The sequence below is a fragment of the Typopeltis vanoorti genome, chromosome 13 (genome assembly GCF_054136105.1).
Source record: "Typopeltis vanoorti isolate ZY-2024b chromosome 13, IOZ_Tvanoo_1.0, whole genome shotgun sequence".
NCBI lineage: Eukaryota > Metazoa > Arthropoda > Arachnida > Uropygi > Thelyphonidae > Typopeltis > Typopeltis vanoorti.
The window spans coordinates 79,009,308-79,035,334 of NC_143561.1; the positions used below are offsets into that span (position 1 = coordinate 79,009,308).

The following is a 26,027-nucleotide window of genomic DNA, read 5'->3' on the forward strand; positions in this document are numbered from 1 at the left end:
ATTTCTACAACTCAGATGCTTGAACTGGAAAATTCATCGGACCAAAACAGAAAATGAAATTCATCGGACCTAAACAACAGAAAATGGTCAAATAAGGATAATGGTAACCGATTGGGTTTCTTGGACATTTTGAAAGTAGCCACGTGGAATGTGCAAAGCATAAAACAAAGGGATCAGAATTAGTAAAACAACTAAAAACTAAAAATATTAATATGGCTGTAATAACAGAAACAAAAAAAAAAAAAATTAAAGGGAACAAAAGATATAGATGATCTTACTATGATATATGAGAGAGTGGACCAACATATCAGAGCTTCTAGTGGTGTGGCTATTTTAATTGATAATAAATGGAAAAATAGAATATGAAAGTACAATTCTATAAATGATCGAATTATAAGAGTTAAATTAAAAACAAATAGAAGCTACTTAAATATCATAGGAATAATATATCATTGAAGAAGGCAGGAAAGAGGATTCTGAACAATTTTATGAGCTACAAAAACAGTTAAATAAATGTAATATAAATGACTATATATGAATAACAAGAGATCTTAATGCCAGAGTTGGAAATAATCCAATCCCAAATGTCTTAGAAAAATATGAGGAAATTTGTATGAAGAACAATGGCCAAGAACTACTAGACTTCTGTACTTGAATAATTTTAAAATAACCAACTTTTTTTCAAAAAAAGAATATAAATAAATATACTTGGAATTGCAGAGGAAAGATCTGTAATTGATTATATCATCACTAATCAGAAACTAGTTCCATGTGTGAGAGATGTACATGTTTACAGAAGTGAAATTTTTTTAGATCATCATCTATTTAGTAATCTCTAAAATAGAAATACTAGCAAAGTGGAGAAAAGAAGTTAAAAAAATAAATAAATAAGAGCAAGTATACAAAGTATTATCTATTACAAGAAGAAAGCATTTGAATGCTGTATCAATATTTACCAGAAATTAATAGATTTTTAAAAGAAGCCCAAATCAATGAAGATATAGAAGAAGAATGGACAACTTTAATAAAGATAATCTATAAAGCAGTCTCTAAAGTCCTTGGAAAGAAAAATGAAATAAAAAGAAAAAAATTAAAAATCTGGAACACAGATATAGAAAATGCAATAAAAGAAAAACAAATGGCATACAAATCACTCTTTCAAAAACATACAAAGGAAACAGAAGAAATATGCAAAAATAAAAGAAATATAGCTAAAACCATAGTACAGAAAGCAAACCAAGACACTTGGGACAGATTTATTAATAAAATAGAAGACAAACATGGAAAGCAAGATACATCCTACAAAATACTAAGGAAATTAAACAACGAAGAAAGAGATAAAACACAAATCAACGTAATACAAGAGAAACAATGGGTAGAACATCTTAAGAATTGATGATATTGCCAAATTTAATAACAGGAAATTGGAAGAATTAAAAGAAGCAATAAAGGTATCAAAAAATAGAAAATCAACCAGATTGGATGGCATAAATACAGAGCTTTGGAAATATGGTGGAGAATACTTATATCACAGATTCTTAAAATTAATAAATAACTGTTGAAGAAAATGTGAGGTTCCATCAGATTGGTCAAAAGCTAAGGTTATATCTATATTTAAGAAAGGAAACAGGGATGATCATAGAAATTACAAATGGATAAGATTATTAAATACAGGTTACAACATTCACAGTAAAATACTGAATAAAAGACTTAAAAATATTGCAAACAATCTACTCTCAGAAGAATAAAATGGTTTAAAACAGGGAAGATCATGTATAGACAATATTTATTGTGTGCTAAAACAAATTATTGAAAAAGATGAGAATTTAATTTAGACTCATATGGCCTTTATAGATTAAGAGAAAGCATTTGATAAAATACAGAGTAAAAATACACTATGGAATATAATGAAAAAACAAGGATATCCATTACATTTTGTACAAGCTATACAAAAGTTTATATAAATATATAAAAATACAATTACACTCAGGTAAATACAACATCGTCAGCAAAGCTAAGATCAGTTATTTGCATGGTGTGGATGGATGTTCTAATGTTAAAACCAAGATCTTCTGTGTTGATGGTCCGGAAGATGTAGTCCAAGCATACCAAGAGCAAATAAGGTGCTAGTATATTGCCTTGCAGGACTCCTGTTGTCACTGGAAAGGATTCAGATGTTTCTGTTTTAAAGATTACTATAGCATTGTAGTCTTTATAAGGTGCAGAGATTGTTTGTATGATTTTTGAAGGTAAACCATAGAAGCTGAATATTTTAAACTGTGCTTCTCTATTAATGGAGTCAAAGGCTTTTTTTTGAAGTCTATAAAGGTTAAAATGAGTGCAAGTTTTTATCACGCGAACCTTCTATGATTCTTCTGATGCAATGTATCTGTTCTACTGTACATAGTTTTTTTAGAAATTCAGCTTCGTTTTCTCTTGAAAGTGGTGTTAAGTAAAGTTCTATTCTATTGAGTAACACCCTATTGTAGATTTTAACTGTGGTTGATAGCAAAGTAATACTTCTGTAGTTATCCATTCTATTAAGACTGCCCTTTTTGGGGTATAGGGACAATAAGGCCTTGTTTCCATTGTTGAGGTATTATTATTCCAGTGTTTAAAGCTTGATTCATTATGGCAAGGAGATTGAAAATTCTTGTAATTCTTATATTGTTCTATTTCCCATTTTATAGATGGGTATAGTGAGAGCTTCTTACCAAATGGAATTCGCCTTACAAAACTCTGACAAATATTTTAAAGTAAATTAATTACAGATTACTACTGATCAAGAAAGCCAATAATAGTGTAAGGAACAGTGCAGGAATGACTGTGCTGTTGCATCAGCACAACACCACCATCAGTTATGTGACCCATTATTATTCCACTGTTAGTTTGAATTTCACATACATCCTTTCTATTTACACACATAATTAAGAAACTTTTCTTGTGAGTATCTGTTATTAACATAAGTGATTTTCACTCTTTCTCTCCCCTTTCCTTCATAATAACTGCTGTCACTGTTTTGCTATTGTCATCATTTCTAGAATTTCTTCACTCTTGTAATGTATTCTAGTATTTCTTCATTTTTGAATCCTATTTTACCTTCTGTTAATTATCATTAGCATTCAATATTGTGATCTATTAGTATATAGCATTTAGGGGAAAAAAATAGGCAAAAAACTGTGTCACATTCTTTTCTTCCTTGTTTTCAATTCCCCTTCTACACACACACACACACACACACACACACACACACACACACACACACTTCTACTTAAAAGCACTATTCAATGGAATGGGAGTTCTATCAAGTGTGTTTCTATTGCATTCTTGTAGTATATTTCCCTGGCTTTATCAGTCATTTAGGAAAGTTTATCACCTTTTTAGGATAAGAGCTTTCTCTCATACCTGTAAACCATTCTTTGCCTTTGACTGATAGAGTAGACAAAATGAGGCTAAAACAGCAACCAGATAATGGCACCAGAGGAATACCAATTCACTGCAGCCAAATCCTCCTAAACAGCACTCCAGCTTGTCTGAAGGAAGTTGGATTAAATCAACTGTTTAGCCAACAAACATGGACTAATGGGTCCAGGTAGAACTTTATTTGTATGCATTCTTACTAAACCATAAATTTTTGGTCGATATGTCAGTTTACTGGTTAGCTTGTACTTAAGAATACATGTTCTCGATGCATTATAAATATGCTTACACCTTGGTAAAGACAAACTTTTCAAGTAAGAGATTAGTTTCTATCCATTGCACTACACAACAAATACATGACCATTCTTTGTAGTGAACTCAGCATGCTGTTCTTCATTAATGAAATTTGTTCATTTTGCAAAATTAGCATGGCGTTTTCATTAATTAGATTCATACATTCTGCAAAAACAGCAAGCATTTTATTAAGATTACTACAGTTCTAAATTTTGATGTACTGACTGTATTCAGATAGTAAAAAAACATTCAGTAGTCAAAATACAAGAAACTATACAATTTCACTCTGTGTTTCAACATTGGAAAATGTAAATTTTTCCTTCTTGAAAAGCATGTCACATTTCAATGCTATTTTGATAAATATGTGAAAAACAAAACTACATTTCACTAAAAATGCAAAGTGAAGTATAACAATCAGGCTGCAATTTCAACACAAAAAATTGGAAAAACTTCATATCAGGAAAAATCTGTAGTGACTATAAAAGCAGGTAAATGAGTTAAAAACAGCTGCCTTAATTAATTAGTAAGATTGACAAGTATAAATATAGTAACACCATTCACTTCAAATTTCGATGTTCAATTTTTTTAAGTTTCACTTAATCTAATATCACATGGAGTTATATAAATGTTATAAATATGTTGAAACTGAAAATTAACACATTAAATATGTTAAAAAAAATACAAATAGATAATCCTGTTAATGCAAATTTAATGTCATATATATATATATATATATTATATATATATATAATATATAATATATATAATATATATAAATATAATATTATAATTAAATTAAATTATAATATAATAAATTATAATTATAATATATTATTATATAATATAATATATATTATATATATATATATATATATAATAGTACAAATTATGCAACCATAAGATCCACTTCATAAGCAGTCTATTACAAAGATAACTCAATACCAGTAATATACTTCGCATGTGGATCATGAATAAATACAGAATTAACAGAATTTTAAATTAAAGCAAGAATAAGTGCATAACAGTATAACTAAATTGATTTTACAGTGGCTCAATCATACATTTCATTAGTGACACAGCCTATAAAAATAACACTGAATACAAAACTATCATAATGCGTGCTATACCTCTTAATACAATCAATACAAACAATTTTTAGCAATACCACAAGATCTAAAACATCGGGTTTAAAGGTTTACATTGACAAAGTCAATAACTAAAACTCAGTCTCGGCATTATATCACATGGAAATGTTTTAAGCTGAATCACTGTAAAAGATTAAAAGTTCAATACTAAAAACTATTGCAAGCACATTAAAATATCAAAAAATAAATAAATAATAAATAAAAAATAAAAATACTATTTCTGAACAGAAAACCTAAAATTTCACAGTATTTCTATCTGTAAAATAACACCAAGTTATTAAGACAATAAGAACACACAAGAGAGGAAAAGGGAAGACAATAGCATCAACAGTATCATTAATTTAGATAAGAAGTTGATAATATTTTTCAAGCATACTAAAAACTCCCCAAATGAATTTCAGTACCTACTTAGAAGATTATCTCCTTGATCTTTCAAATATTCTCACTAGTTATAACAAAGAACTTGCTTTAGTACTTTAAATACCCAATCTCCATAGACTGCATGAACCAATAAATACTATAGTGCAGAAAACAAAGGCTTATCATATCGTAAATTAGATATACTTCAGTAGAATTTACAAAAACTCAGGAAGAGCAAACTGAAATGGAAATTATATGTTTTTACCATGTAAATCATATATGTATCTGGGTTATTTCTCAATACATTATACACCAAGAACCATGCTAATGTATCCATTTGTCCCAATTAACATCGAAATATGTAGCACGACACACTGTGTAATACATTTAATAAAGTATTTCATTACTCCAGTGAATTTCAAGCTTGAGTTTAAAACATAACAAAAATACTTTATTACAACAAAATCAAAACAAAACATTTAAATGTGCCATTTAAAATTTGGACAGAACAATTCCCCTGAGATAAAACTGCTTTAAAGGTTTTTTTAAACTCAAAAAAGGTTTTTTTAAACTCAAAACCTCAACTCAAAGATTTTTTGAATAAATAGCCATATGTTCAATTTAAATGCTTTCAAAATATACATGCACAACCAAAAATGACATTCTGCATTGCAGCACTTCTTTTGGAATGCCGAGGGAGGCTTTATTAAAATAAAACAAATGCAAAATTTGGCTTTCTTATTTAACTACAGTCAACTCTCACTACAGCAGATTCATACAAGACAAAAGAATAGCTAGTGTAGTATAGATCTGCAATATAAATGCTCTTTAAAATAAGCATTAATGCTTATTGGGACCTACTGGGCAAGGGTTTTAATATAAATCCCACAATCTGGAAACAATGTTCCAAAGAATCAAATATGGGACTTGTTCAAGCTACTTTGTACCACCAACAAGCAACAATGAAACTCATCTGCCACCTGAAAATGTTTACAAATATCCATGCCTGCAGTGAGATTCAAATCCAAAGAGTTGAATCACAATCTACTTCAAGAACAAATAGACCAGCTTTTTATAATGAGGAGTTCACCATGACTGTTCTTTGAGAGATACTTGTGCCATGAGGTTTCTTCAATTTACACAAAAACATAAGGTAATAAGTAAATATTTAAAGCCAATATATACCCTGAATATTACAGGCTATCATCAGTGGCAATAATTAATTACAAATGTAGAACACAAACAATGGATTGATTATAACCGAGGAAACATTGTATTATTGGTTATTAATTAACTGTATGTATTAAACTTTACTGATACGGGATTAGAACAAGACTCTCCCATATCTTAGATAGCGATTTAAGTTCGGATAGTGAAGCATGGCTTTCGCACTTTCTTTGAATAAACCTTCAAATTTATATTAATTTATCAGCATCATTTATATTTCATATAAATGATGCTGTGGAAAGCCATATTTCTCAGTATGGGATTGGGACTCGACTCAGATTTCTGTTGCTGATGTAAGATTGATCTTCTTGTATTCTTTTCCACCAGTTTGTCTGAAGTAAAAATGATAACAATAACAGTCACAAGGAACTTTCCAGAGGGTAGTGTTTATCTTTAGAAGATGAAAACAATTATGATAATTTGTTGATAGGAAGAAATGTAGCCACTAAATTATATTTCTTAAGAATTATAGAAATTGGTTCCAAGAAGCCAGAAATGTATGGGATAGAGACTATGTATAGTTTTTCTTGCTATTTGAGTTATAATTACATAAATAAAAAAGATATTGTGTGGTCCTTTCTAAGAAGCTGAGTTTCATATACAGTTTGATGTTTACGAGTTCTTGCTGCAATTGCTAAGGCATAGAACATATAGTTTGAGCATGTCTATTTTTGGTAAAAACAGAGAAAGAAAATTAATAGCTTCTGAGATAGGACCACACAACATCTTTTTGATTCCTATAATCCTAGCTCAAATAACAAAGAAACAATATGTCAAGTCCCAATCCCATACATTTCTGGCATCTTAGAACCAATTTCCAGAATTCTTAAGAAATACAATTTAGTGGCTACTTTTCTTCTTATCAACAAAAATTATGATCATGGTTTCCATCTTCAAATATAAACACTCCTCTCCGGCTCTTCCTGGCATCTATCAAGTTCCTTGTGACTGTCATCGTTCTTACTTCAGACAAACTGGATGCTCAGTGGAAAAGAGAATACAAGAACATCAATCTTACATCAGCAATGGGAAATCTGAGAAATCTGACTTGGCACTGTATGGAATAGATATAGACTATAATATGCTATGGACTGAAAAATGCTTACCTCATCTGTGTCACTGTAAATTCAAGTGTTTATTCCAAGAAAGTGCTGAAGCCATACTTCACCATCCGAACTTAAATTGGGACAACTGCTTCTCACTATATAAAATATAGTGAGTCTTATTCAATCACACATCAGTAAAGTTTTTTTGTTTTGTTTTTTTCTTTAAATACATACACTTAATAACAATAAGACAATGTTTCTCAGCTATACCTTTGCGTTGTTTTATGTATAACATCACATGGCTCTCATTGTTTCAAATCAATCCATTGTTTGCTTTCTACCCTGTAATTAATTAGCACAGCCACTGATGACAGCCTGTAATCTTCAGGCTGAAATATGTTGCTTTAAATAAATATTATTTACTTATTTCCTTGTGTTTTCACGTGACCTAAAGAAAGTTCACTATAATGGTGTCTGCTATGAGAGCTCATGAGATTGCATTATGACACAATAACAAACAAAAATTTCCCTCAACACAAAATTTAATAATATAACAAAATACTGAAGATAGTCATAAGCATATGACCATGGTCATATGATTACAAATAGGCATAGCAAATGAACAAGAAAATTAGCATAATCGTATACAACTACTATGCCTTTATTTGATTTAAGATGCTATATGCAAATTTTCCTATTACTGCAATATCAGTTAAGCAGTCTTGAAACAAATAATAACACTTTCACCACAATTTAACCTTAGTTTGATGATCATTTCACTACCAATTTAATATTTTTAAACTTTTCAGGAACAAACTTCAAAAAATTACTTCAAGCATTAAGTAACTGGCTAACAGTAGGAGAACAGCATCTACCACTAAAAGACAAAAAGATGCAGCATCACACAACTAAATAGAAATGGATGACAGTAAAATCAGCGAAAGTGCTGAGCAATTTGAAATGAAAAAGTCTGGGCCATAGTCTATACTGGAGAATTTGATTTAATTAGTGAAAAGAACCTACTTACAGCAACTGTGTCTGGAGTAAATGAATAATATCTTTATTTAATTAAAATTGAATTACTACATGAAGATGGAATTTTGATAGTCATTTACTTAAGATACATTCTTGATATAACAGAAATCTAATACAAGTTTAAAATAAAATTATAATGTCATGATTTTTTCAAGTTAACATATGAAAATATAATTTTCAGTCAAACCATATTAAGCATTTATAAAATAGAAATTTTAACAGAAATTTATGCTTAAAGTTACGTACAAGTTCTAATTCAATGAAATCATCAATTTACACACTGAATGTACCTGATGTAACACTTTCTTGTAGGAAACTCTGAAGCAAAGGCAGTAAAACTTTTCTTGAAGCAGATGAATTACCCTGATTAAAAGCCGGAAGAGAAGCAACACTAGAATCCAGTCGCTCAAATTGAAGATTAGGTTCTTTAATGTTCAACAGGAAATTCACTACCTTAATAATGATATCCAAAATAGTTTAATGCCATAAGGAAGGAAAATCAGAAGTATAAAAATATTACATGAACAGAGCAAAAATAACAAGGAAATATTTCAATTACATTCTGTAATAGATTTAGATAAACTTAGACTTAAGTGATCACAAACAGGTTAGGATTATTTCACATTAGCAAAAAAAGCAACCCAAGTTGCAATTATTTGTTTATAAATATACTGTAAGTTCTTGTAAGTTCTAAGAATTGCTTTGTTCTACAGGGTGAAAAACTACTTTTTAAGGAGTAATACCAATGACTATTGGTAGAACCATTAAATGAAAATTTAAGTGTGATACTTTTCAATTCATATTTTCCAGTGAATGGATAAATATTATTGGCTTTTCACCAGATTTGAGATGATGTAAGGCAGTAGTAATGGCATGAACTTCACGTATCCAAATTCATTATATTTAACAAGAAATTATGTTCGTTTAATCCTTTATCTACATGTAATAACTAAGCAATGTTTGCAGATGAAGTCTTTGCAACTAGGCTGCATGTGTATAAAGGTCACTAACTTTGTATCACTTGCCTTGGTATCCCATAATGCAAAAACATTATGGGAAGGGCTGCTACCCAGATCAGTTGTGACCTTTACTGAGATCCCATCATTGAGAGCCAGACCCAGGAAGATACCAAAGGTGAATAATACCAACATCGTGTATTTTCCATATACAAGTAAGAAAAAGGTATATCACTACCTCATTATTCAAATACTCATTAAATTTATTTTGTAGCCAAGTGAATAAACTTTCTATAACTATCTCTGATTCAGAGTATTTTAATAATGAAATGATACACCTTTTCACCATTTGTATATAGAAAATATATGCTTCGTGAATCCTAGGTCAGGTTGACTGATGAGACCACATTAAAGATCAAAGCCAGTTCCAGGTAGTGGCCCTTCCCATAATGTTTTATTGCATTATAGGATAATGAAACAAAGTCAATAGCTTCTTGGAAGTTTATTTTTCACTTGGTTAGACTATAATAAATTTAGTTTAATCCTGAAAATATCTTCAGGACTGGGGTAAGGTAGTGCAACACCACTTGCTTACACTTGGATAAAGGATTAAACTAAATTTATCAATAGCTTCTATATACATGTAGCCTAGTCATGAAGATACTTCACATGCAAACTTTGTTTGCTTACACGTAGATAAAGGATTAAACAAAAATATAAGTTTTTATTAAATATATTTTACTTATGCTGATGATATGGTATTCCTTTGTAATGACAAGGAAAAACTCCGATAAATCCTTGATAAAGTTAATGAGATCAGTAAGAACAAAGGACTTCAACTTAATGCTAGCAAGACAAAGATTATGGTTCTCAAAGGAAATAAAGACAAGAAAGCTGCTAAGAAACAAATGTACTACCTAAATGGAGAAGGAACTGAAGAAGTCAACAAGTTTGAGTACCTGGGATTCATTATTAATGTGAAGAATTGTTGTTCAGAAGATGACAGAAGATTAGGAATAGCTAAAACAGTCAGACCTGCCTAAAATCAGGAAGGATGGATCTATTTCCATGGGAACAAAGTTCAGGATTTTGGATGCAACTGTTGGAGAAACAGTTTTCTCCAACAGCAACTTATGGATGCGATCCTTGGAAACTAACGAAGTCTGATAGGAAAAGGAAAGCTGCTTTTGAGATGTGGTGTCACAGAAGGATGTTGAGGATATCATATACTGAAAGACAGATACATAGATGGCTGCTAGAAAGGATTGGTAGAACTTCAAGGTTTCTTAAGGATATTGACAGAAGTTGATCTTTGGACAGATTTAAAGGATCGAAGGAGGACTAATCAAAACAGTACTTGAAGGTAAAGTTCCTGAAAAAAGAGGAAGGGGTAGACCATCAATGAGAAAGATGGATGGTGTGTCTTCAAAGAGTTGAAAGCCTCCAGAAAAGCATATAGGACCATCTGGTGAACTCGTGTGGCACATCAGAGAGCATATTTTTGTTTAAAGGATTAAATAAAAATATAATATCTGAGCGACCATATAGCATCTGATGATGATGTCCAATGAATAGATGGATGGAAAATTTACTTTCTAACCAAGTTAAAAAACTTTTTAAATTCATATTTATACTTTGGCAATGTATAAATAAGAATTTTTACATTTGATATAATTACTACCAAATGGATTTGAAGAGAGTTTTTCTTTTGTGATATAAGGAGGAAATGAAGCACTGAGAGGTGAAACTATTCCTGCAGCTCCTTGGAGGGGGGGAATACTGACTGAATGCCACTGTTATTAAATAGATACATGTAAACAAAATTAATTAAAACCAATCCACCTAACCAATATATTATTTATTCCTATCCTCCAAAACTTGTACATCAACTTATGTAGTAATAATCAAATGCTTTTGCAAAATTCAAGAATATCACTGTATATGCTAAAATAAAGAACCAAAAGGCTTCACTTCGGTGATACAAAATTATATAAATCAAGTGGATATTAAATCCAGCATTATTTCAAAGCTGAATGCAGAAACTATGAAAGTTTCGTACAAACTTTGACCAGAGTTTATGAGGACAAAATGGACCAATAGAAGGCGAATATATGGAAGCTTGGGCAAGCAATCTTGTTTTCTATAAGGGCAACTCATAAATGCCAACGGGTGCATCCCCAATAAGTTCTCTAGTCAAATTTTGTATGAAACTTTCATAGTTTCTGCATTCAGCTTTGAAATAATGCTGGATTTAATATCCTGATTTATATAATCACTGTATATGATGCTCCCTTATCCAACACATTTTATCACTTTATTATTATCTGAGACCGCCAGGGAGTCAAGGACTCAATCGAGGGAGGCTACAAATCATCCAAACCAGCTATCATACCTTCCCTTAAATTCATTTACACTAGATGCACTCACTACCTCTAAGGACAAATTATTCCACTCACTCACTGATATCTGTGAAAAAAACCTAGCTCTAACCCCTTTCTTGACCGTGAACAACCTTAACTTACAGGGATGCCCCCATTTTCTCTCCCGCCCTCCATATAACAAAAAATTTCATCAGTTGATAGCCTATAACACCCATTCAAAAGTTTATAGACCTCTATCATATCACCCCCCCTCTTTCTCCAGAGGGGAGGGTGATATGATAACCAGAGTCTACAATCCACATACTCGCAATGTAAATGTTCTCATAATGTAAATCCCATAATCCGGATATAATCTTTGTAATTCTTTCTTTGCACCCTATACACAGCTTCTTTATCCCTTTGGAACCTGGGAGACCAAATCTGTGCACAATAATTTAGGTGGGGTCTTATCGAAGCCTTTTAAAGAGGCAAAATTACTTCCTTATCCTTACATGTCAAGGTTCACTTGAACATAACAATTATCCTCCGAGTTGTATTTGCAACTTTTGTTATGTGACCTTTGAACTTTAAATTCTTATCACCCAATACACCAAGATCAGATCCCTTGCCTCTTCAGTTTCTTGTAACATAACCCTGCCAATACAATATGCTGCTGGAACTCTAATCACGCCAAATAGCATAACTTGACACTTATTAACATTAAACTGACAGTCATTTTCGTTTGCCCAGATTTCCAGTCTATTCAAATCATTTTGTAATTGCTGAATATCAGTATCCCTGATTGCCCTGCCTATCTCTACATCATCGGCAAACAATTGCACATCTGATGTTAGGTCCTTCCTGATGTCATTAATGTATAGATTAAACAATAATGGCCCAAGGACAACCCTGAGGCACACCTCTGGTCACCTTAAATCTGCCAGATTCATACCCACTGTATACCACTTTTTGATAGCTGTCTGTCAACCATCCCCTGATCCAAGTCAAGAGTTTATATTCCAATCCCATATTCTCCAGTTCACGTAACAGCCTTTCGTGCAGTATCCTATCAAACGCCTTAGGTATCCATTCCCTTTATCCAACTCAGCCATAACATTGTTATAAAATATGAGCAAATTGCTAAAACATGACCTTCCTTTAATAAACCCATGCTGTTCCCTGCAGAGTATAGAATGATTGTCTACCCATTTCTGTATGCGAGTTCTTACCAACTTCTCTAAAATCTTCACTACCACACCAGAGATACTAATAGGTCGGTAGTTACTATCATACATTCCTTCCATTCCTGTGGTATCATTCCTGAGCTGAGACTCAAATTATACAAACATGTGAAAGGCATAGCCAATTTGGCTGAACATTCCTTTGGCAAATGGCTGATATTCCATCTGTCCCTATAGACAAATTCTTATCCAGATTATGCAACAGCTCTTCAACCTCATTTTCATAAACTCTAACTCTTCATCCAATGTAGTAGAAGCATTGTTCACCATGTTACATACACCTGGTTGATATATCTTAGCAAAGTGAGCACTCATTAACTGAACAATCTCATTAGCTTGTACCATCTGCATTCAATAAAGTTTTCTTCCACATTCATTCTTTCTTTTACTTGCAGCTTAACAATAAAATTCTTTTGGATTGCCTTCAGCTTTCATGGCCATTTCTTTTCATACTCCAATTTAGCTTTCCTCATAATACTCGTTACTTTTGGCCTGAGCTTTATGTATTTCATAACTCCTCTCATTCTTATTCTCACGATATCTTTACACATCATCATCTTCTTGTGGGTCTCTTGCTTAATAAGGTTGCACATCCATTTCACTCCCAGCCTATTTATTCTTTGAACACTAGGGATACATTCAGATACTGCCTCATTCAAGCACTTTGTCAAAGATTCCCATGTATTGCTGACATTTTTTCCATTCAGTAACTGATACCATAGGACCAAAGATAGAATTCTTTTCTAAGTTGATCATAATTTCCAGCTTTGTAGTTCAGCATGTAGCCTGTTTTAATCGGAGCTTCAATACAAGTAGATACTTCCCAAGAAAGAACAGCATGATCACTGTCACTGATTGGTGATAAAATAGCCATATTCTTGACAGATATTCCTTCTGACGCTATGAGCAAATCCAACACTCTTTGACCTCGAGTTCCTTCTTTCGCATGCTGCTTGAGAAATTTGTCTCACAACAATTCAATAAGTTCCTGTTCTTTTTTATCACGAGACTTCTCTTCTACCTAATCAATGTTTGGAAAATTAAAGTCACCCATAATTATCATTCACTTGGTACCCATAATAAGGCTAAATGGGTGATGCATTTCTTCGTCCCCTACAACTTTTTAATGGGTGTTATAGGCTATCAACTGATGAAATTTTTTGTTATATGGAAGGCGAGGAGAGAAAACAGGTGCATCCATGCAAGTTAAAGTTGTTCATAGTCAAGAAAGGGATAAGAGCTAGGTTTTTCTCCCAGAGAGCAGTGAGTGAGTGAGTGGAATAATTTGCCAATAGGGGTAGTGAGTGCACCTAATGTGAATGAATTTAAGGTATGATAGCTGGTTTTGGGTCATTTATAGCCTCCCTTGATGAGTCCTCGACTCCCTGGAGGTCTCAGATAATAATAATAATAATTTACAATTATGGATCTTTTTACAATTGCTTCTGCATGTCAGAATTATTTTAGTTTTGGTTTCATAACCATGTACGATCAGCACTTGCCATGTGCACAATAAGAAATTAACATTTATGTTAAAGAAAAAATGTTTAATTATTTGAGATTAATTGTACTTACCAGATATCTGAGAAGTGTAATATTTTCAATGGTTCTTTATTCTAATTCACAATTGCTAAGTATATAAGGATATCTGTTGTTCATCATAAAGACATTCTCCTTTTGCTAATAATGTGTCAGCCATCAGTAACTTCTTGTTTGCCACTTAGTTGTGCATGTGTGCACCATCGGTGGGGAGACTGATGGGAGATTGACAGCTGACAGAGAAAGCATTTGGTACTTGGGTAACAAGAAAAATAAGAGTTTTGATTTAGGAAGTTTCTGAAAAATCTGATAGTTGGAATGTATTAAATTGGTGATTTCGAAAAGGAATTTATGCAATCCTATCAGTGATGGACTGATACTATAAACAAATGATTGGTAACAAAAGGAGATATTAAACAGACATTCTATTTCAAATTCAAAGAAATGCTAAAATGGAAAGTTTCTTCTTCTGTCTCAAGGACAATGGTGATAGTGATGAATTTTCTAAGAAACAAGTGATGGAATTAGATGTGAAATTCTAAACTGGCATTAATGAACAAGAGTTCTACTTTAATACATTTCTGTTTATAAAGTAGTAAAGGAAACTGTTTTCTCTGGTCAAGAATTTGTGATTCTTGTAATGAAAGATAATATTTATATTCAGTGAGGACAAATGTAACAATATATATATATATATACTAAATAAGGAAACAATGCATAGTCCTATAGAATTTAGTAAGTTTTATATTTTGAGAAAAGGCCTCATAAAGAACTGACTCTAATGAACATTTCTTTTTGTGGGACTTGTTGTGAGAAACAAACTACTCAGTGTAGTACTCATTAAATACATGTAAAAGGAACCAATAATAGAATGAGTTAGTGAGATTGAATTTATCCTCTAAAGAGAGATCTTTCAAAAAGTATAGTTTTATTTAGAAAGCCTTAGATCCAAATAGTTTTTATGGTTATTAATTTAATTATACTTACCATTGCATATAGTTTGATTTATGTTTATTAAATATTTTTTTATTTGTCTTGAGTCAATCATTTCCTGGATTCTAAGTAATAACGAACTCTTGCAAATTTCCTTTACACTCAGTACGAAACAATTTTGTTCATCTGATAAGATACAAGCATGTATGCACCACAAAAAACAATATACTTGTTTACACATGCACGGACCCACACACACAAATAAATAAATAAATAAATATATATATATAAACCCCACCATAATTGAAATCGCCCTTAATGACAGACTTTGTCATAAGGTTTATCTGTTATATAAAGTTCACATTCCTCTTCAGATGGTCCCAGACTGTAACAGCATCTAATTATGTATTCCCCATTAACCTCCATCTAACCAAACAGCCTTAAATCCATTTCCTATTTTATTATTCATACAGGAAATGGCTTTGAGGCTGTTAAGAGTGGGGTTGGATTTATTTCCTCCACAATCATCAGTAGTACCTCCCCACCCTTCTTGTCTAATCTTCCTCTAATAGAATGATTCCCATCACATTCTACTCCTCTAACAATATCCTGCTCTGGTAGCCAGATCTGACTAATGCATGTAATTTTTGGTTTTATTCTCAATGCTTCTGGAATTAATGCACACACAACAGCTGACTACAGGGCCAATAAGTTAAATCTTGAACCAAGTTGCCATTCCTATATCCACACTTTTCTTTCTTGAAAAAGTAGTGCTGCATTTCCTTCGATCCTCCTTAATAAGGAAGCTATCATTAATTCTCTCTCACATTTCTTTTGATTTTTTGTAGCATATTCACAATCTGTGGATATAATGCATCATATCAAAAGATAAAAGAGTAACTAATGATTATCTATATATACATAAATAAGTTAAATTTGATATATCTCATCATCAAATTCCTGACATGTACCCTCAAGGGGTGTACAGGATATGATAGTACTACATGAAAAATTTGCATCATTACTAACTTCCTATCTACAATTTTCCTCGAAATCAGTCTGTTACTTGTCAAAACTCCAACATTATCTGATCTTATATTTCTATCGTCTAAGGCACTTTGTACTGTATCCATCCACCTATATTTTGGTCTTCCTCTGGGTCATTTTCCTGCCAACCTGGCAGAGAAAACTTGTTTTGCTAATCTTTCCTCGCCCATTCTGTTTAAGTGACCATACCACCTGAGATTAGCTCTGCCAATGCATTCCTGGATGCTGACAATGTCAAGTTCTTTCCTAATATCCTCGTTTTTAATATGATATTGTCATTGATGCCATCTGTTCATGCCTCTAATCTTTCTCAGAGACCACAGACTTTGGTCAAGTGTTTTACTTCTGACCCAGCTCTCAGATTCATAAGTTAAAATTGGTTTGAACACTGTCTTGTATATATACAGCTAATTTAGTGTTCCGACTAATTTCTCTCTTATTCCATATGAATTTATTCAATTGACTGCCTACCATACCAGCTTTGTTGATTCTGTTGTCTATTTCCATATTTAATTTACCATCATCAGTAAAAATCCTGCCTAAGTTTTGGATATAACTGATGTACAAAAATAAAATTGAAAAATACACATTATATAGTTCTAAGTTATATACTTGTATAAAGATTAATTTCCTTTAAAAATATAAAAACAGTAGGCATACATAATATGTTGCATAAAGTGTGTTTAAGTATAAGGTTTAGGTAGATTACTAAGAGCAATAAAATAATGACCATGTTATTAATATAATGTGGACAGTTGTTTAAAATATGTATTAAGATAGAGAACAATGGTACCCCACACAAGGCATTTCACTGCCTTCAAAAGGAAGGAATGTGTGTATGACTATGGCCTATACAGAACTGAGCAAGAAAAACTTTCTTCTGAACCCTGTGCACAGACAAAACTGCCCCAGTTTAATTTCAACCTTAATCTGGTACAGCTTGTGTAATTCTTTCTATTCTATGTCTGCCTGCCTCTAGGTTATCAATTTTTGCCTTATAATCTACCTATAATCCATGTAGGGGATAGACAGATGATGGTATTTTCGAGAATAAGAGATAATGTAATGTTGCTTAGGATGTGACATAGGTATATTTTCAGATGGAGCTTCCTTATGTAACAGAGCAAACGGATCCAGTAGAGCAGCAGATGATGTTAGCATACCAGACTCCTAAGTGCCTGAAGACAGGTTAAATTACGATAAATACTGCACCTCTGGTAGCAGTTCAAATGCTATGTAATTTAATGCAAGTTCTATTGCATGGAGTTCAACAGTACAGCTGGTACATTCTGGTGGAATCTTGTAAAATATTATGCATCCAGAAAGACAGATGCAAACCACACAAGAGGCTCTGATTTTGAACTATCTATATACAAGGGTAGTCTGGAAAGTTCTCAGCTTCGACCATAGACGGAAACACTATCTGCAACATTTTTTTTTTCTAAGTTGCTACATCTGTCAAAAGCATCCATGTGAAATTGCAAGTCATTCTATTAAGCAGTTTGTTTCATACAGCTGTCTGAAGCAAAAGTGTTGTCTGTATCCCTTGAAATGGATAAAATTGAGTATCGTGTGGTTATAAAATCCATTGTAAACGAAGGTTTAAAGCCAAAAGAAATTCATTCGAAGTTAATAAAGGTTTATGGGCACTCTTCTCATTCGTTTTCGACAATTAAGAAATAAGCTGCCAAATTTAAATGTGGCCATACCAGCCTTCAAGATGATCCACATGAAGGAGGTCCAAAAGGCGTAACAACACCAGTAATCATTGATCAAGTGCATAATATGGTACTGGATGACCGGCAAGTCAAAGTGAGTTTAATTGCTGAGACTATAGGCATTTCAAAAGAATATGTAGGATATATTTTGCAGGAAGAATTGCAAATGAAAAAGCTTCACGCAAGATGGGTGCCATGCTTGCTCACAGCAAATCAAAAATGCACTCGCATGAAAATCTCTGAACAGTGCTTGGAGCATTTTAACAAGAATAAAACTGATTTGTGCATTGATTTATTATTATGGATTAGACTTCGATTCACCATTACAAGCCAGAACCCAAACAGTAGTCAAAACAGTGGACAGAAGCAAGTTGCTCAGCACCAAAGAAGACAAAGTCAATTCCATCAGCAGGAAAGGTCATGGCATTGGTGTTTTGGGATACTAAAGGCATTTTGTTTATTAATTATCTTGAAAAGGGTAAAACAATAACTGGGGAATATTATTCCGATCTTTTAACCAGATTAAATAAAAAAATTCGTGAGAAAAGACCCAGTTTGCAGAAGAAAAAAAATCATCTTTCATCAGGACAATGCACCTGCCCACAAAGGTGTTTTGGCAATGGGAAAATTAGGGATCTGCACTATGATTTGTTGGAACATCTACCCTATTCCCCAGATTTAGCTCCCCCTGACTTCTGTCTCATCCCAAACTAAAACTCTTCCTCATTGGTCAGTGTTTTTCATTCAAATCAAGAGGTGATTGCAACTGTAGAAGGGTATTTTGCAGATCTTACTGAGGGACAGGATAATGGTGCTGGAGCATCTCTGGAAAAAATGTATTAGTTTTAAGGAAGATTATGTTGAAAAATAAAAATAATTTTGAAATTATAAATTTGTTTTTTCGTTGTTAGGCTGAGAACTTTTCAGACCACCCTTGTACAGTACTATATTTAGATTTTACAAAAGCTTTTGAGAGATTATCACATGACAAACTAGTAATTAAAACAGAACAAATGGGGTTGGATAGTAGATTAGTGCATTGGATTGGAGATTGGCTGTCTGATAGGAATCATCAGCATCATCAAATTCTGCCATGTACCCTCAAGGGGTGTACAGAATATGATAGTACTACATGAAAAATTTACATCATTACTAACTTCCTATTAACAATTCTCCTCCAAATCAGTCTGTTATTTGTCAAGACTCCAACTTTATCAGATCTTATATTTCTATCGTCTAAGGCACTTTTGTACCATATCAATCCACCTATATCTTGGTCTTACTCCGCGTCGTTTTCCTGCCAACCTGGCAGAGAACACTTGTTTTGCTAATCTTTCCTTGCCCATTCTGTTTAAGTCACCATACCACCTGAGATTAGCTCTGCTGACACATTCCTGGATGCTGACAATGTCAAGTTCTTTCCTAATATCCTCGTTTTTAATCTATATTGCCATTGATGCCATGTGTTCACGTCTCTAATCTTTCTCAGGACTCTCATATCTGCGGTCTCTAGTCTTTGGTCAAGTGTTTTACTTCTGACCCAACTCTCAGATCCATAAGTTAAAACTGGTTTGAACACTGTCTTGTATACAGCTAATTTAGTGTTCCGACTAATTTCTTTTTTATTCCATATGAATTTATTCAATTGACTTCCTACCACACCAGCTTTGTTGATTCTGTTGTGTATCTCCATATTTAAATTACCATCTTCACTAAAAATCGTGCCTAAGTAACGGAAATGTTTTACTTCTTCCACAGGCTCTCCATTCACAACGCAGTTGACATTTTCAACGATTCTGTTTATTTTAATTGTCTTTGTCTTTTTATTGCTGACCTTCATACCATATCTATTACCACAGTTATTTAATTTGGTCAGGGAATCTTGCAGACTTGTAGCGGATTTATTTAGAGGTATAACATCGTCCGTATAAAGCAAAGAGCTGACATCTCCAATTTTGATATCAGGTTTAATACCACTTTCCTTCATAATGTGATCCATATAGATCATGAATAACAGAGGGGATAATGTACATCCTTGTCTCACACCAGATTTAACATTAAACAATCTTCCTGTACTTCCTTCAATTCTAATTGCTGACTTACAACTCAAATAAAGACTAAGTATTGCTTGATATAATGCCCCACTGACACCATAACTGTAGCGTATTGAATAGCTTCTCTCTTGGCACTTTGTCATATGCTTTTCTAGATCTACAAAACTTAATACAGATCTCTGTTATATTCCCATGATTTCTCAACTATATGTCGTAAAGTGAAGATCTGATCCTGACAGCCTCTATTTGGCCTGAATCCAGCTTGTTCTTCACAAAGCTGCCCTTCCACAATCCTTCTCAACCGTTTCTCAAGTATACTTGCATAAATCTTACCATGAACACTCAGTAGGGAAATACTTCTGTAATTCTCACATTCGGTTTTATACCCCTTTTTATATATGGGTACTATAAGAGCTCTACTCCAATCAGCGGGAATTCGTCCCTCTGTCTAGGCTTTCTGAACTATGCAGTGCAGCCACTAAGACTTTTATAACACCATACTTCAGCATTTCTGGTTGAATATCATCTGCTTCTGCTGCCTTTCCACATTTCAAGCCTTTCATGAGTTTTTCTACTTCAAGTATGGATATGTATTCCTGACCATATGCCAGTTGAGTGTTTTTTTACCACTGTACTTTCACTGCTTGTTTCATTTAGCAATTTTTCGAAGTAATTGCTCCATACTTCAAAGTTATCTTTTTCTCCCTTTTTCATGTCACCTTTATTATATCTAACTCTTTTTATAGAACACTTTCCTGCATTTTAAATGCTTCTTCAACAACTTCCAGAATACTTTACCACCCTCTTGATATTTATTTTCTATGTTCTTGTCAAAGTTCTCCGATGACTTTTGTTTAGATAGTTTTACACAGTGTTTCGCTTTCTTACATTTGTCTCTGTATTCTCTAAGAATACAGAAACAAATGTAAGAAACAAATTCCTCTGTCCTACACACCACTTCACCACATGCCTCTCTGGCTGAATCAATCAGGGTTTTTTTTTCAAGGCTTGCCATTGAATCTCCAAGGTTTGGTTCCTGTTCTCAAACTCTTTCATTTTTTTTTCATTAATCTTTGTGTATTTTAGTCTACAGTTCGCATCTGAGATGTTGCTCAACTTTCATTCACTTTAAAACTTTCTTACATGTTCTTCTTTTCAATATGAAATTTAATTTTATTCTCCTCAAGACTAAATGGTGATCACTTCCAATTTCAAATCCTCTGTACACTCTGGTGTCCTGCACCAGGGAGAAAACATCACTATCAACAATAACATAGTCAATGAGACGTTTCTTATTCCTTGCCTCTTCTCTCCATGTGAATTTGTGCACATTTTTATGTTGGAACATGGTGTTAGTAATAACCAGTCCATGTCTGAGCAGAAATCCAACAGATATTTGCCATTATTATTAGCTTTGCTCTTTTCTCCAAATTTTCCCAAAAATATTTTTGTATGTCTGACAATCATTTCCTACTCTGCTATTTAGATCCCCAACAAGGACCAACTTTTCCTTTTTCACTGTGTCAGTTGCTTTCTCTAAGGCCTGAAAAAAATTCCTCCACTTCTACCTTAGCAGAATCTTCTGTGAGACCATAGCACAAATATGTCTCATTGTCCAGTTCCCCATTCTGATATTTGCCCACATCACTCTACTTGAGACTGCCTGCAATTCAATAAGATTAGCCTCGTATTTAGTGTTGAATGCTATGGCTACTCCTTTTCCTTGATTGTCATTGCCTGATAACATTTTGTACATATTGCTCAGACTGATAATATAACATTCGGTATTTATTGATCAGACAGATCTCACCATTTTTTGTTTCAGTCACTCCTATTATGTCGATCTGTTTCTAATTCTTCAGCTAGCTCCATTTCTTTGCCATTCAGGCTTCTTATGTTGATATTATCGATCTTTAACTCTGGTGATGTTGAGTTGGGGTGTGTTTTCAGATTTGTTCCAGTAGCTGACTTTTCGCTGTTCACCCTGGTTCCCTGGCGAAAACAATGGAGGATTGTTTAACTGGGCGACACCCCAGCCGGCATGAAATTTTGTCATGTTGTACCATCATTTTGTATTTTGGTTTAAGCCAATAAGAATACAATTTGGTCAGCTAATTCCCAAATTGCCAGTGCATCCTTGTCCGTTCAGTATCCAGGAGTATACCCAACAGGGTGCACCACAAGAAGTGAGGATTGGACATTAGGTCAGAAGCCCTGGTTGGTTCTCCGCATTCCTTTCGCACAGCTTTGACTCTTAAAACACTCTGCACCATCTCGATAGGTATCAAGAGGTTGCTTAGAGGGGAGTGATATCCCAGAAGAAGAAAGTCACTAGCGGTGTGCCCCAGGGGTTCTATTTTGAGGCCGTTGTTTAATTTGTATGCAAACTCCATTGGAAAGGGCTTAAATAGTGATATGTCTGCAAAGTTGGGGAGAGCAATGAGAAGTAGATCAGATGTTGCAGATTGTAAGAGGATCTAAATAGACTGCCTGAATACGCAAGGGAGTGGGGACATCAGTTTAATGTTACCAAGTGTAAGGTTTCAAAATTTGGGAAGCGAAGATGGAATGCAGAGTATAGGATTGTGGGGATATTTTGGAGGAGAAGGATTTGGGGGTTGTGGTGAACAGTGAACTGGGACATTTTGCTAAAACTGTGAGGATGACATAGCAGATTATGGGAATAATGCGGAAAACACTGATGGAAAGAAGTAAGGATGTTTTGATTCCAATTTAGAAGAATGATCAGGCCACATATGGATTACTGTGCACAGATTTGGCCACCAGGTTTTGAAAAGGACGATGAGATGTTGGAGAGGGTACAGAGATTATTGACTAAGTTGGTTTCTGGTCTCTTGAATGTGAAATCTGAGGACAGACTCAGAGAATGCAAATTACAGAGCCTAGTGGATAGAAAGAAGAGGGAAGACATGATTGAGACATAAGTTGGTAAGAGGTAATTACCAGATTAGAATGGATAAGATTTTTCATAGAATATCTGGAGATGGGGAGAATGAGAAGACATCCCTTGAAGCTGTATAAGGTGGGTATGAACAAGGGGGTGAGGAGTAGATTTTTTGAATTTAGAATGGTAGGTGAATGCATATTGCTTGAGAGTGTGGTGAGTGCAGGGACAGTGAGTGCATTTAAGTCAAGGTATGGTGAGTGATCTGTGCATATGAGAGTGGGACCTCTTACAGTGAGTCTCTTGACTCCATGGAGGTCTGTTGATAATAATAATAAATGATCTCACACAAATTGTCCATATGCCCAATAAAATAAGACAATCCCAACCATTCCCCAAACACTTTGGCCATCTTCATCATTTGCCCTCTAGACAGCTCAGATCACAATGTAGTGCAGATCTCTTTCCACATGGAGCAACACTTGTATCTATACATTGTATAGCATTATCAGAAAACTAAGTGTGAGACAATCTTTGCAACTTACACTCCTCATTTCCTTGGTCAAATTATTGTTTCTGGTCACCTGAACCAAACTTACATGCAGAAAGAATCACCGAAATAATACTCAATGGCATGGAAACATTTATTTGGCACTAACCTAAATTCTCATCCCCTGTCTAAGCCTTGGTTCTCCCACAAGTGTGCCAAGGCTGTACAAAAGAAGAGTCAAGGATATCGTAACTGGCTTACATTGAAAAATTCAATCTTCTTATACAGACCACACCAAAGTCTGGCATAGCTGCAAGAAAATTATCACCACATCAAAACTGACTTTGAGAGAGCTAAAAGCAAGAAACTTGCATCTTTCCCAAACAGCAGCCCTCAGCTCTGACTAAAGTTACTTGCCATAACTTCTGCCCAACACTACTCCCACTGCATCATCACCTATAGAAAAAGCCAACCTCCTGGCTTCCAACTTCTCCAATTCTTGCACAGCTGATCATGGTAAATACCCCTTCCCCTAACCATTCAGAACACTCATCACTCAATGCTGCATTTCACCTCATGTAGTCTGGAAACTAGCCCATATTACAACCTATTCCTAAGGGTGACAAATCTCACCTTCAAACTACCATCCAATTTCTCACATCTCAATTCTTTCAAGAGTAATGCAAAGAATCATCAATGACCAACTCCTACACTACCTAGAAAACTCTCCTCTAATAAATGAATGACAGTAAGGATTCCATCACTGTTGATCAACAGGAGTTTTACTAACCTACATCATCCATCTCTAGACAAACATCTTGGAAAGGTCTGCCAAATTTCAAGTGGTTGCTCTTGATATCTCCAAAGCTTTTGACTGAGTTTGGCACAACAGCCTATTAGGAAAACTCTCATCATTCAATCTACCCTGACTTCTGCAGTTGGGTAGCCAGCTTTCTGTCCAGATGCTCACTTTGAATGATGATGGATGGCTCCTTATTTTCTCTCTATATAACTAATGCTGGAGTCCCACAAGGCTCTGGTATCTTGCCTTATGGGAACTTCTATGCATAAATGATCTGCTGAAGCTGACTGCAAATCCAGTGCACAGTTTTGCTGATTGACAGCATATTGCACTCCTTTTCATTTGACACACCTTGCAAAGTACAAATCACCACAAACTCCACAACTCTAACCTCTGCTACCTTAAATTCCAATTGTCAAAACATTCGCCAGTGGGGTTTGGATAACATTATCAACTTCAATGCCAGCAAAATATTTTCCATTATATTTTTCATTACTTTCCACAAAAAAGAACTCTGTTCTTTTAATCTTTCCCATTGACAATACTTAAATCTCTATTCAAGATGAGATTCACATTCTGAGAATAATTCTAACCTCAAATCTCTCTTGGCACAAACATATCATAAATGTTGCCTCCTCCTCTGCATTCAAATAATTAAGCTTTCTCTTTCACTCAAGGCATTACTTCAACTCCAAACAGCTCTTAATCCTATACAAACCAAAAATCCACCTGACCATTGAATACTGCTTTCACATACTAGGGTGATGCTCCTAAAAGTTTCCTGAAAATACTTGATTATATACAGAAAAGAGCAGTTAGATAGGTTGGCGACCTGTTTCTCACCAATAAACTCCACTCACTTTTGCATAGGAGTTCACAGTTTGCACAGCCTGCATCTTCTATGGCTGCTGTTCATCAGAATTGGCATAATAATTACCCCATCCTCTTGAAATCCCTCAAAACACATGCAACAGCTAACCAACATCCTGTCACAGTTTAGCTCCAAATCCACAGAACAAATTTCTCCACCTCTTCATTTATCCCTTCCACTGCTACCCTCTGAGACAGTCTGCCATCATGTGTTTCTAAAGAAATACAATCCACAGCTTTTCAAATTAAATGTAAATAAGTTACTTATTGTCCATTCACACTACTAGTGTACGCTTCTTCTTCAACCTTCTGGTTCTGTCCACTGCTGGACGAAGGTCTGTCCCATGATTTTCCAGATCACTCGGTTTTCTGCTTCTCCCATCCATCTCACTCGTGCAATTTGTTCCAGTTCATCTCTCCACCTTCTTCTCATTCTTCCTCTTTTTCTTGCTCCATCCATTGGTCTCCACTCTGTTGTTTTTCTAGTCCATCTCCCATCAGTGCATCTGGCAATATTATCAGCCCATCTCCACTTAGCCTGTTTAATGTATTTTACAATATCCATGACACCTGTTTGAGATCTTA

General features: G+C 34.0%; 1 protein-coding gene across 4 annotated transcripts in view; it reads right to left on the bottom strand.

Annotated features, from left to right (window-relative positions):
* LOC150100307 (uncharacterized) overlaps positions 1 to 26,027 on the bottom strand; it is a 495,437-nt gene that overhangs the window by 324,774 nt on the left and 144,636 nt on the right. For all 4 annotated transcript variants that reach the window (XM_090402566.1, XM_090402565.1, XM_090402567.1 and 1 more), the window contains exon 9: positions 8,818 to 8,980. In XM_090402566.1, coding sequence (XP_090258692.1) covers positions 8,818 to 8,980 — 163 coding nt within the window. The remainder of the gene's footprint in view (positions 1 to 8,817; positions 8,981 to 26,027) is intronic.